This window comes from Epinephelus fuscoguttatus, linkage group LG12 (assembly GCF_011397635.1).
Source record: "Epinephelus fuscoguttatus linkage group LG12, E.fuscoguttatus.final_Chr_v1".
NCBI lineage: Eukaryota > Metazoa > Chordata > Actinopteri > Perciformes > Serranidae > Epinephelus > Epinephelus fuscoguttatus.
This window is the reverse complement of record NC_064763.1, coordinates 42340659-42354132: the sequence shown is the minus strand read 5'-3', so window position 1 is coordinate 42354132 and position 13474 is coordinate 42340659. Positions and strand designations below refer to the sequence as shown.

Sequence of the window (13474 nt, the reverse complement as noted above, 5' to 3'; positions counted from 1 at the left end):
TCTTGAGGTCATGATTATTCATCACGATGCAGGTCCACAATGATGGCCGGGCTCCACCGGCTGCAAACGTAAGCGTCACGTCAGCGTGGCGTATTCATATGGGCTCCACTGACTGTATACGGAAGCGGCACGTAGAGAAGCCGAGCCGAGAGGCTGCATGTAGGCTGCATGAAATGTTAAAGCATTTCCCACCTAAGTTATTACATATATTTGAGTTATCTACAAGTTTACTGTACTGTTTGTCATCTACTCGCTTTCAAATGTCCGCCATGGACATTTACACAATGTCACGGATAAACATGGGTAAATGCATGAAAAAAAATCATTACATATCACCTCTGATAATGGTTTATTCATTTAAAAACACATTGTGCTCGTTTAGCACACTATTTCATGTAGTTTTTATCTGCTGGAGGGTCGCGTAGGGGAGCGTAGCGCAACAAAAATAGAAGAACATCCTAAAATAGAGAGTTGTCGCGCCGCTCCCGCTGCCAGTGCAGCAGCTGTAATTGATTAACAGGGGGGCAATCTACTACGGGTCTCGCGCTGCAGACGTGTCGCACCGCTGACGTGCCCGGTGGAACCCGGGCGTGACTCAAACTTGCGTACACCAGTTGAGACCTGAGATTGGTTCGTAGCGTCTTCTCACGTCCACACAGAAGGGCTCCCCCACCCTGGGTTCAAACCAGGGACCCTCTTGCTGTGAGGCGACAGTGCTAACCACTGCACCACCGTGCTGCCTTATTTCACATAATGAATTAATATTACAGACACTTAACAGTGTGTCATGTCTCCATCTGCTGGTGGGCCGTCATGATGAAGAGAAGCGTATGTTTGTTTCACCTCTTGCACTCCACCCCCATTTTGTATCGCCTAAAATAACATACCCAGATTAAAATGACTGTAGCTTCTGAACTGCTCTGACTACATGCATGCATGAGGTCTTGCTAGAAAGAAAACTCTCTGAAGTTTCTTGTGAAAGTGTCAGAAACACTCTAGGTGATACAGAGACAGAGTAATGGGCCTCTGAAGTCAGTAACAAGTTGAAGATTTTGCCTAAAATAAAATAAAAAATGATTTTCAGGATGAATAACTGTCTGTGGCTTCATCTGAGCAGGTAAATGACACTGTGGGGCTGTAGGCACACTATCAATGAACACTTGTTTCAAATTTGAAGAAGACTGCTCAAAGTATGACCATTCTACAGTGTTTTTACCATGAAAAGATCCAGGCGGAGCTCCAAATGACAAGTGGGTCACTCTGCTTCAAAACAGTACTATCAGTGATCAAACAACACTCAGCCAGCTTCAAACATTGTACCTTATTGAAATCAGGTGTGATTATGATAGCTGATGTTGTTTATGACACAGAAGCACCATAAAATATCACCAAATAAAGCCATATGAAACGTGAAAGTTGTGATCATACTTTCTAGACGGTATATCTCAGCCACAAATAGTGGTAGGAGTGAGACTCTTACCTTTTATAAAACAGCTAAGTCCCCGCTAACAGCTCCACATGAGATCGCGAGCAATCCTTTAACTTTTCCCCTCAAAAAACGGCATGACATGGCTTGGTCCGGTGATGCTTGGTATCACCGGATTCAGGAAGCCAAGAGCTTACTGAATCCGGTGATACCAAGCATCACATGGTTTGATGACGTAGTGCGCCTGTGAGATACCATGAGATACAGAGGAGGGAGGGAGCACGGATACCGGCGTCCGAACGGAGTTAAAGAGGTTAATATAACGTTAATTCCACTGAAACTGTGTGTGGATATATCAGTATATCACTATCAGTCAAATGAGCTGCTATTCATCAGCATATCAGATATTGGCAAAAAATCCAATATTGTGTCTCCCTGAAGTTTTCATTTGGAGACTAATTTGCAGTTGAAAAAAGGTAATAAATCACAACATGTTTTATCGTAATACTCAGCATATTGAACATTTCTAAAATCACAATCATATTGTTTCATGACTTAAATATCAAAGATCCTCTGGTCCCACTCCTGACGTATACATATTTTACTTTTGTTATATTTCACAAGCTGGTTTTAGCCGTGTCGATTCGCTGTGTTGTGGTGGTTCTTCCAGTACCTGCTCCGAAGCTGGTTCCCAGTGCCGTCCCCAGTCCTCCAGTGGCCGGCTTGTTCCCAAAGAGACTTCCTGCGGCTGGGTTTGCACCAAAGCCTGCACCAACAGAAAACACTCATCACTAATCAAAGTTTCTGATGAACCACTGATCGAAAGCTGTGATGTCTGAAGTGATTGACATCACTGCGGCGCTGCTCACCGAAGCTGGACGTGTTTGTTCCAGTCCCCAGTGTGAGGGCGGGCTTGTTCCCAAACAGGCCGGTGCCAGTGCCGAAGGATGGAGCGCTGGTGGTGGTGGTGCCAAACCCTGCCGTCTTATTACCAAATAAACTCTGCTGTAAAACACACACACAGACACACACACACGCAGGTTTATAAATCAGTGAGCTGTAGCAGGGTCAACTTTCTGTTCAGATACTGACTGACTGACTTCCTGTTGCTGATGAACACACTCCATCAGCCTGCTTTGTACCTGTGTGCCGACGTTTCCAAATCCAGCGTTGGTTTGGCCGAACAGCCCCGTGCCCGTCCCAAAGCCTGTGGCGGCGCTCGTCTGAGCGGCACCAAACAACCCACCCGACTGAGATGCTGCGGTGTTTCCAAACAAACCCTGAATGACAGGAGAGGAGCGCTGTGACACAACACCCAAAACATCCTCCAGACCCAGGCCGAGGAGGCGGCTACAAGCATGCCACATTACACACATCTGTTTTTTTCATCTTCTGTGGAGTCAAACTAACAAACGTGTTTTTTTTCTCTGCGAGCAGCTCCACATGATGTTTAATGATCAGATCCAGTATTGAGTTTATCAAAATTTTACAAAATCTCACTGCTGTCAGATTTAACAACCTCGTCACAGTTCATCCGTGAGATTCTGAGTGTGGATTTAAAACCATATAGTTGTATTTTACTTTTGTTTACATTCTCTTTGCTCATATATCAATGCTGTTTTGTTTTTTGAACATCCATGAGCGTCTTGAAAAAACTGTGACTCAGAGAACTCTCACTCCTCAGACTTGTGTAAAGAAACAGAAAGCTCCTCACAATGCTGCTGGTGTTGGCCTGTCCTATGGTGTTGGTGTTTCCGAAGGAGAAGCCGGTGCTCTGCGTGGTCGTGGTCTGACCAAACGGCTTGAAGAGGCTGCTGGCTTGTTGCGGCGCCTGCTGACCGAACAGACCGCCTGTGGTGGCACCAAAACCGCCGGCCGCTGCTGCAGAGAAGAAAACACAGACTTTACTGACTGTAGTTCACATCTATGGGAAGGAAATGATTAAAACTTCAGAGGTCGACAGTAGGGCTGCACGACACATCGTTTCAGCATCGACACTGTGACGTGCTAGGGCTGGGGAAAGTGGACTAAAATTCACATCTCCGTATTTTCAAGCTGAACGTTGATACACGACATATACCACAGTATTTTCTACATGTTCAGTTACAAGTCAGAGCCACATTTGTGATGTCACAAGCACTTTTATAAAAACAGACTGATCAAATTAAAATTCAAAGACAGGGATTTTTTTCTGTTAGAAGATCTTCAGCATGTCAGTGAAAACTGATATCTAATAAACAGCAGGAATGTTGGTTAACTTTTTGCTCACAGCACTGGAGCTTCAGATGTTTCAAGGTTTGCAGCACAGGACACAAAACTACTTATTTAAAATTTTGCTCCCGCCTCTTCTTCAGGTTGGACTTCTACGTAATACCTTATTCTCAACATGAGAAGTACTAAAACCACTGTATATGAGACACAAAAAACTGGCCAGTGAGTCAAAAAGTGAATTGTGGACACTGTCCAGTGGTCCACAGGAAGTGTGCAGATCACTTCAGGTTCCAGTATAATGACTGCCTTGTGTTCGCTGCACAGAAGAAATAAAGCTTCTGTTGAATGAAGCATCTCGAGACCACTCCTCACTGCAGAATGAGCTGGAGACGTTCATCTAAGACGCCTGCTGATCATCAACTACAACCTGAGGAGGAGCGAGGAGCAGGAGGGGAGCCTCCTTACTTTAGGATAATCAACCTGAATTATTAACATGATGTTAAATCACTAACTTCAGCCTGGATTGATAGAGGTACTGAAAGTGTTTGGTGGAAATGGGGCTTTGGAAGACTGCAGCGGTGTCATGGTGACCTGTGTATTAAACGACCTCATCTCACTCTCAGAAAAGTCTTCAGAGTAAAAAATCATTTGACAGCTTTCAGTTTTTCTTCTACTATTGTGTAGCTCTAGTTTAGAGTCAGCCTCAGATATTTGAACTGACGCTGGATCAGAAAAACTTCAACACTGTGCTGAGATGTCTGAATAAAGGTCTTTACACAGTGAGGGCGCGACCAGTAAACATAAGAGAAATGCAAACATGTGAATATTCTACATTAAATCTCTTTACAGTCTTCATGTGTTAAAGCAAAGAACAGAAGGAGATCTGGCGTGAACTTTGTCAGGGTGAACGGAGGAATACAGTTTGCTGTGTTGGCGTGTTGTTGTTTGGTGACGCTGCTTCACACGTTGTCTTTGAGTTCAGTCTGTATAGTTTCTGTGTCTTTTGTCAAACGACACAGAAACACAAACCGTCAACCGGTCCGCCATTAAAGCCTTCATTTGTGGTGTGAATGCTTCCAAAAAAAAAAAAAAAAAAAAATATATTACCCTTGCCCAGTTAAAAAATACATATACTGACATGTGAGTTAATCACAAAAAACAGGCCCCGCTGTGTAAAAGCCTGAAGACAAAAACCTCTGCTGTCGTCTCCACTTACGTGCAGCTCCAAACGTGCTCTTGTTCTGCCCAAAGGAGAAGTTGGTGTTGGGGGCGGTGGAGCCAAACAGGCCAGTGGCAGTGCTGGACGTTGCCGTGGGCGCACCGAACAGACCGCCGGTCCCCGCAGCCATCGGGTTGGTCGGGCCCTTCCTGCCCGCCTGGTAGTCCTCCAGCCTCAACTCCTGCAGGGAGACAGGAAAGAGGAACAAGCGACAGTCAGGTCAGGATCTAAAAAACATCTTTACATCTGCAAATCACCAAAACTACGCTGACTGAGCGGCTCCAACGATCACCTGCAACTCTGGAAAAACACACAACTCTTTCCACCAACCTCTGCGCTGAAAAATTAATTTCATTTTAATTAACTTCACATAAATGGTCATGTTTGCAGTCTCAGCAGGACGCTGCTCACACATCTCGTTTATTGAGCTCGCTCTGTGTCTGTATCATGACTGAAACGTTTTCGGTTTCATGTGAATCCAACTTTTAATAATTATTATTTCTTCTGGTTAATGTCAGCGAGGAGAATTCGGCACTCCGCTGGACTGAAGGTGTGTCAGAAACATTCATGTTTTTACCCTGAAGCTTCTGTCACAAACAGTTTGTGTGTTTGGAGACTGAATAACCGAAACAATTTCCTGAACTATTTGTCTTCTTCTTTTTATCCTTGCGCTTTAAAACATCTACACATTATTCTTCCATCAGATTTTATGATTATTGCATATTAACAGTTTCATTCATCCTGGAAGAAACCAACAAAGCAGCTTTCAGCCGATGAACTCTCTTTACAAACTCTGATATTTTATAAACCCTCTGTGGTCTCTGACAGGTCCAACAGTGATGGCGCAGCTGACACGCTGGAACACAAACTGACCTCCAGTGATTTGTTCTCATACTCCTTCATGGCTGTGATGCACTGGTGTTTGGTGTTGATGCTTGTGGTCACGCCTGCTTTCACCATTGTGTCACTTCCTGTCGGAGGCTAAAGGAAAGGAAAAAAGAAAAAGAGCAAAAGTGTGAAATATGTCCAAAGAAGTGTTTTGTCCTCAGTGAATAAACCAGAAAACGACCTGTGAACTATTTTATACTGAGAGCGAATTATACAACACAAACCGAAAAACTTGCTGCCAGTTCAAATTCACAAATTCACATACCTGTGTGCCGCCACGGCTCGGCTGTTCAGGTACTTTTGGGCAGTCATGACAACAAGTTATTCACCCGTCGTCGGTAAGCCGTTATCACGCGCCGCCGTATTTGACAGGAATACGTATTCCTGTCCATGTCTGTGACCCCCGTTCAACCCCTCATTTCTGCTGCTGGTTGAAATCTGTACTCACATAGCGTGCTGAATGATTTATTTTGCCCGCACAAAACTATTTTTAGTTGCAAATGTGAGTGCGGTGACGGACGGAGTAAAATATCGCCACACTGCCGACATTTTACTCCGTCCGTCACGCACGCTGTTTGATTGCCTTATCAAAACAAGCCGCTATTATTCGGCCTTGCTTTTCACTTATTCCACCAAATACCAAATGTGTGTTTTTGCAATATTCGGCCGAATATAAAATAAATGTTTTGAAGGAGCAGCAGCGGCGGCAATAATTTAGCTGAATGAATGTAGCGGAAACACTGGACCATTAACAACACACTCAAAGCTCTGACATCAGGCTTGCTGGAGATGAGCTGCACCTCGCCTGGAAAGTGGTCGAGATCAGGCAGCGGAGACAAAAAGCTGCTGTCAAGTTTGGCAATCTTCAGAAGCCTTTAGAGAATAAAGAGGAAGTCACAGAAACATCTACATCCTGTTACATCAATCTGTAGGATACCTGTAGATCACTGACCAGGTATTGTTATTATTAACATCAACCACAGGATACGTCTTTCAGTACACAACATGACACTTACAGCCTAAAATCTCACGCTAAAGTTACGCTTACACAGAAATTTGGGATTTTCTACCAAAGGTGTTGTCTGTGGTCAAAACTGGGGGCCAGTCAGGTGACAGCAGGTGTTTCCCATCATGCTCTGGATCTTGCAGTAGGATGGAGAGCAACTGTGAGTCCTGCTGCCACTTGAGAATATTGTTGCCACGTGATGTCAGAGCAAATCAGACACAAATCTACCCAGCATGCACTGTGTGTTGATCAGCAGTGATGTCTCTGTGCTGGCCTGGTTCGTCTCCAACAGGCCGATGTTCAGGACTCATACTGACAGAAACTTAACACGTGCTCTCTGCACCTCAAGTACTCACATTGAATTTTACAGTGGTTCCTGGCTGCTGCTGTGCGGCGCTGAACCCCGAGCCTCCAAACAGAGAGGTGCCTCCCCCGAAAGGGTTGGAGGTGGTGTTGGTCGACCCAAACAGCCCGCCGCTGCTGGTGCTCGTCCCGAAGCCTGGAGGACACAATGAGAGGGGGACGTGTTCAGGAGATAAGTTACAGAGACAGACCAGGCAGGTTGGAAACACAACTGGAGCTCTGGGTTACTGATAGTTTACAGGTTTGCTTTTGTAAGCAGAAACATTTTATGGAAAAAAAAACTTTTCCAACATGAACATGCAGCAATTTTATGTTCTGATTCAGAGCTTCAGCAAGATTACAAAAACATAGAAAACAGTATGACTGAAAGTCGACCAAACCATTTTGAATTTTCATTGACTAAAACTACGAAGGATAAAACTGACTAAAATATGCCTAAAAATATAAAACATTTTTGTCTGTAAAGAAACACTAAATGTAAAATAGCTGTCAACATTAACACTGTTATGAATTTAATGCCTTTGAAGACTTTTTAAGGATCAGACGGTGGACCTCAATAACATGTGTGTCCATCCTGCAGCGCGCTGTGGCCGGCAGACGGTAAAGCAGAGAGCGATAGGATTTCTGCTTTGACTGCAGCTGTTCAGCACACACACATTCCTTTATGAAACACACACACTAAACTAAGGTGGAGGAAATTAAAAACAAAATGAAGACCCTCAGTCCCCTTTTTCGCCAAAAACTGTCGCACATCTAAAAATAAATACAAACTCACATTGTGTCAATCTGAACACACTGAGTCGTCCATCATTAAAATTTTCGGAACAGGTTCGATTGTCTGAGTTTTTCGCCTCCGTCAGAGCCTTTTGAGACGTTTAACCAAGAATCAGTAAAGAAAATATGGCGGCGGGACACAGCTGAGATGAGACACAGGAATGAGGTGCACAGAATCATTGCATAACTCAGACAGCTACGTTCAACAGGTCAGATAGTAATATTCAGGTGGATGATGATGAAGAGGAAGATGGGGATAGCTCCGCCCCTTCATGCAGCTGTGGTGCCAAATGAAAGACGAGGAGGAAGTGATGAAAGTCAGATAGGTAACGCCACCCCCATGAAAAAGTTGTGATCTATAAAAACAGGCTTGATGGGAGAAACTCTGACCCACGCTCACAAACATTTTGGAGACGGGAACTTAGCGATACGGTCTACCTGACTGAGCATTTGTTGGATCCTGTCCGTAGGTACAGTATGGATCCTACACACTGTTTTATAAGTGACACGCCTGATCTGATCTGATGGAGTAATGTCTGAACGGTGTGGTGGTTTCTCACTTCCAAATGAGGTGGGTTTGTTGGCACCGAAGGCATTGTTCTGCTGCTGGGAGAAGAGTCCGCCACTGGTGCCCGTTCCTGTGTTGCCGAACAGGCTGGTGGAAGTGCCAGTCGCTGCACCGAACCCGAAGCCAGTGCTGGTGGAGGAAGTGGCCGGCTGGCTGAACGTACTGGAGCCAAACAAACCGCCTGCAGCAGAGAGACGAGGACACATCAGGGCTAAATATTTTTTAACACGTCTTCAGCAGCTTCCTCTGTGTCACAGCATGGACATTAATTATCTGTGTTTTAATAACTGCCTGAATAAAGAATATTAGTAGTGCTTCAGTCTGCGGGCAAGTTAAACACTGAACAACCACGCAAACATCTGATCCAATGAAACAACCCACCAGGTTTGTTCTGCGTGGCACCAAACAGCCCTCCAGTGTTGGCAGTAGTCCCAAACGCAGACGTCCCAAAGGCTCCCGCTGTCCCGAAGCCCGTGTCTGCAGGTAACATGAGGAGAGGACGTCACCACACACACTGACGCTTTAACTTCACCACCAACACTGAAACTCTCACACTGCAGCTCAGCGACATCAGACTCAGTCTGAAGAAGCAACAGGTTTACTCTCTCCATCTCATTATCACTGCGTACATCATGTGGGTAGATCATCTGTTTGGCGAGTAAATATCAGAAGACTCAAGGCACGTGTAGGGTTAGCTAGCTAGCTAGCTACTGAAGATATAGCCGACTGAATGTATACACATGCTGCTTTTGCTTTTTATTGATTATAACGGTGAAACAAAGAGCGACCCTGCTGTACAGGAACCAGTGAAGGGAAGCAGGGAAACTTTGCCGATATTCAACCAGCTGTGTGTCATCACAGTGTGCGTAGATGAACTTTGTTCGACTTCTCCCAAAGATCCCTGCTCACCCGGCGGCAGAGGTCCAGATGCTGGCAGCGGCACGGAGACGAAGTCAAACACAGTTCATCTGCACACACACTGCGATGCCACACAGCTGGTTCAATATCAGCAAAGTTTCCCTTTATATTCATTGTCTTGTGTGGCGATCAGCAGTGATGTGGTGGTTCACTTTTACACTGTGATCTGTAGCCTATAGTTCGGCTTTAGCTTCTAACTATCTTTGTCTTTTTAACCTGTTGTTGCTGCTGAGTCAGTTTGACATCCTGGATATATCCTTCAAACACAGACTGCAGACCCCTCTGTCTGCTGCTCTCTGGAATCACTGTCTCATTTTTATGAAAATATGGTAATATGTCCTCAGGGAGTGCAGTTAGTTACAGTGTGGGCTCCATGCTTACTCTGACAGCTTGCCGGACCATCACGAAGGGGTGGGGCTTAGCAAAAGGTCAATTTCAGACACTGGCCTGTCAGATGTTTGGTGAGTATGGCTTCTGTTTAGACCATCTTACTGAACACACTGAGCTGAGACGAGTGAAGATCGGGCCGGATTTTTTTTAACAGTTTCCAGGAAGAAAATCTTAAATGATACGCTATTCAGATAATTATTTTAGATGTAAAATTAATACATTTTGGTCCGTAAGAGAATCATGAACTCAGTCATTGTGACAGCTGTGATTATTTTGCAGCCCCGACCACAAGGTTGAAAATTTCTGGACTTGACCCGGTGCTGCTTTAGGTTTGAATCCCAGAATGTAAAATAAATAAACAAATAAATAGATAAATGATGAAACACTTACTTTGCTGTCCAAAGGTCGATGAGGTGCCGAACCCCCCCGTCCCTCCGCCGAAGGGAGTACCAAATGACTTGTTGAACATCTTGCCCTGCTAGCAGGACTGCATAAGTCTTCTGTACGGAGACAAACACAAACATGCACTCTCGTTAAAGTTGAACTGTCTGCCGTCACATTTTTCACATTCTCCCACAGTTTGGGAATTTTACTGCACAATGTGAAGTTATATTTATGAACGCAAGAAAACAACTGTCGCTTTATACCATCAGAAACATCTTGGGACTTTGTTTTGTCATGAAGACAGGACAAAGATCTAACAGATTAACCCTAAATCAAAGAGTTTGAGGTTTTCTTTACACATTTAGTATTCTTAAAGCTACAGTTGGTAACTTGTATAAAAACAACATATCTGATGAGACTGTCACTATATTCACACAGGAAGACATGAGACGCATAAGCTGTAAAAATCATCTTCGTCCTTCTCGTCCCATTGCTTCTTATGGCATTCGCTTGAATCAAGAAAACAACCAATCAGAGCAGAGGACAGGGGTAAGTGTGGTGATAGTTTGCACGACGATATTGTATCGATACAAAGACACCAAGTATTGATCTTTTATTATAGACATTATTCATTTTTACAAACACACATTTCAATAAAACTTTTGGTGCTAGAATAATAAAATCAGTTGCTCTTTCGCTCCACTAGATGGTGCTGATGTTTTGTTCCTGGTGAGGTCAGCAGAGGTCTCAGTCTGCTGCATGTGGCAGGAAGTTCGTCAAAACAAAGATGGAGGCACCGGAGACAGGAATCAGAAATGTGCCGTCAGTGTTTAAATCAAACATCTGGACTTATTTTGGATTTTTTAACAAAGGAGGAGGACTTGGATATGACACGTGTGATTTACAGCAGTGTCATATGAGAATAAAATACTGTTGGAATACTACGAACATAGGAGCACCTCACACGCCACCACCCAGAGATAGTGTTAGCTGCTGACGGTCAAGCTAACACTAAACAGGCTCCACTGAAAAATCAACCAACACTGGACGCACTTAGCTCGACACAACTACCATCAGACAATAACACAGTCCATCACCTACTTCCTGTGCAGAGACCTGTGTCCATACAGTGCTGTTGAAACCAAGGCTTCTGTTACATGCTAAAAACACGTGAACCCAGGTATGTAACTCCACCCCCATGTTTTATCACCAACACAGCCGTACCCAAGCTCTACAGAGAAGTGAAGCATAAAGCTGAGGAACCTTTGAGTTCAGCAGGAAGGGTGTAGGGATGCACCGGTGTGATATCTGGATCGAATATGGGCCCTGATATCATCAAAATAGATGGCTTGGGCATCAGAAAATGCAACGGCGATCCTTTCCCTTTAAATCTATTGCGACGCAAGCTACGTCATACGAAATGGAGCAAAGGAGAGAATCTGCTGTGTGGAGGTATTTCACACCATTTCAACTGCTGCTGCACAATTGTTTATTTTGTTAAAAATAAATAGTTCATTATTGCATTTTTCTGTTTCATTTTATCTTAGAAAAGAACTGTGTAGTCATCAATGCCTCATGCCTCTAGTCTTTTCTGTTCTACATGTAAAGGTATATAGCTTTTTAGATCAACCATGGTATCAGATCGGTATCGGGTATCGACTGATACTCAAAGCCACAGCATCGGGATCGGAATCGAAACTGAAAAGGCTGGACTGGTACATGACTAGAAGGGTGGTGTTAAGCTGTGACGCCTGGACTTCAAGGTCAGTGGATTCGTATATGATTATAACAGGATTATTATCTGACAAAGGACAGGAGACTGCTGTCTCACATTCTCCAAACTAAAGAATGAAACAGACAACACTTCTAAAGGGGGACTTATACTTGTGTGGTGGTGTGTCTGTGTCACTCTGCAGTTACACCTCCAAAACACTAGTCGGCAGTGGGGTTTCTGTGAAGTGCTGTAAAGTTTAGTTGATTCATAACATTATTCATTATAACTCGCAGCATTCACAGACAAACACTTATCTTTATCTGGACACATTTTACCTACAAATACAACATGCTAACGTTATTAGCACAAGCCTATGGCATTTTACATTGTATAAATTAGCCTAGCGACTAGCAATCATTTCCTCTTCTCGTATAAAACCAGGAACAACAGCAACATGTAACAAAGGTAACAGCACACAATTCAGTTCCATTACAACTCACAAGATTCACCGACAATAAAACTGTCTTATACTAAACATGTTTTCCCCACAAATACAACATGCTAACTAGGGATGGGCATCAATTTTCGATTATCAATGATTGATTGTTAAGGATTTTGATCGATCACAAATAATTTTGCTCGATATTCACAGTGTTTCCTCTACAATGCTACAGGCCCAGCAAGCGGCCGTGCCTATGAGACCCCCTGCCGGACCTATGCCAGGCAAAAAATCAGAAACAGACAGGCCGTTTGTGAGCGTCTGTCGGCCTAGTTTTTGCAGTATGTCCTGCACTGTCAGCACTTCGGCGTCGGCGCAAGTCAGTGAAAGAGATCACTCTGATTGGCTGTTCAGGTTTTATTTCCTCGCCCCTGTAGCGAGTGAATCTGCCTGTAGTGAAACCGGGGCTAACCGGTGCTTCCTCCTCAGGCTCCACTTCACTCAGCTGCCCCACAGACCCGCTGCTTCTTCACACTTTAACCTGAATAACACACCAGAGCTAGCTGGGAGCAGCTAGCATTAGCCGCAGCATGACCGGAGGGAAGCACAGCCAGTTAGCCTCCGCTAGTCTCTGAGCTAGCCCCGGCTCTCCGTTTGGATCCAACCGGAGCACCGAGCCCTGGTTTGTTATTTAGGTTAAAGTGGGAAGAAGCAGCGGGTTTATCGGGCAGCTGAGTGAAGTGGAGCCTGCGGTGGAAACACTGGGACCGTCTGGATGTAATAGTCCGTGGAGGTGCTGCGGTGTTCGGCTGCACAGATAGGAAACCCCTCGGCTGACAGGATGTACCACTCTCTCACTCCGCTCTCTCTCACGCAGGCGCAGAATGTACGTGCTACTTGGCCGTCGGATGGAGTCCGTGTAGTGTGTTCAAATGCAACTGACACAGGGCGATGTAAGGCAACGTAGACGACGCAACAGTTGGCTTTCGTCGCCGCTAGTTCTTTGATGTCGGTTTGGTGTGTCCGCACCTTTATGCTAACATTATTAGCACAAGCCTCAGGTATTTGACACTGTATAAATTAGCTTAGTGACTAGCAGAGATTTCCTCTGCTCATATTTCAGCCAGGATAAATCCCTCACAGTGTGCTGTGAAATTAATGTAAATAAAAGCTT

At 44.6% G+C, this 13474-nt stretch overlaps 1 protein-coding gene across 3 annotated transcripts in view; it reads right to left on the bottom strand.

Moving 5' to 3' along the window:
- nup98 (nucleoporin 98 and 96 precursor) overlaps positions 1-13474 on the bottom strand; it is a 42768-nt gene that overhangs the window by 27997 nt on the left and 1297 nt on the right. For 2 of the 3 annotated variants that reach the window (XM_049591347.1, XM_049591349.1), the window contains exons 2-11: positions 10154-10263; positions 8837-8932; positions 8448-8636; positions 7107-7249; positions 5730-5837; positions 4854-5037; positions 3141-3307; positions 2569-2706; positions 2296-2431; positions 2100-2192 (exon numbers count right to left, since the gene is read on the bottom strand). In XM_049591347.1, the coding sequence (XP_049447304.1) occupies positions 2100-2192; positions 2296-2431; positions 2569-2706; positions 3141-3307; positions 4854-5037; positions 5730-5837; positions 7107-7249; positions 8448-8636; positions 8837-8932; positions 10154-10232 (1333 nt within the window). In that variant the 5' untranslated portion in view covers positions 10233-10263. The remainder of the gene's footprint in view (positions 1-2099; positions 2193-2295; positions 2432-2568; positions 2707-3140; positions 3308-4853; positions 5038-5729; positions 5838-7106; positions 7250-8447; positions 8637-8836; positions 8933-10153; positions 10264-13474) is intronic. The other variant, XM_049591348.1, reaches the window with a different exon arrangement.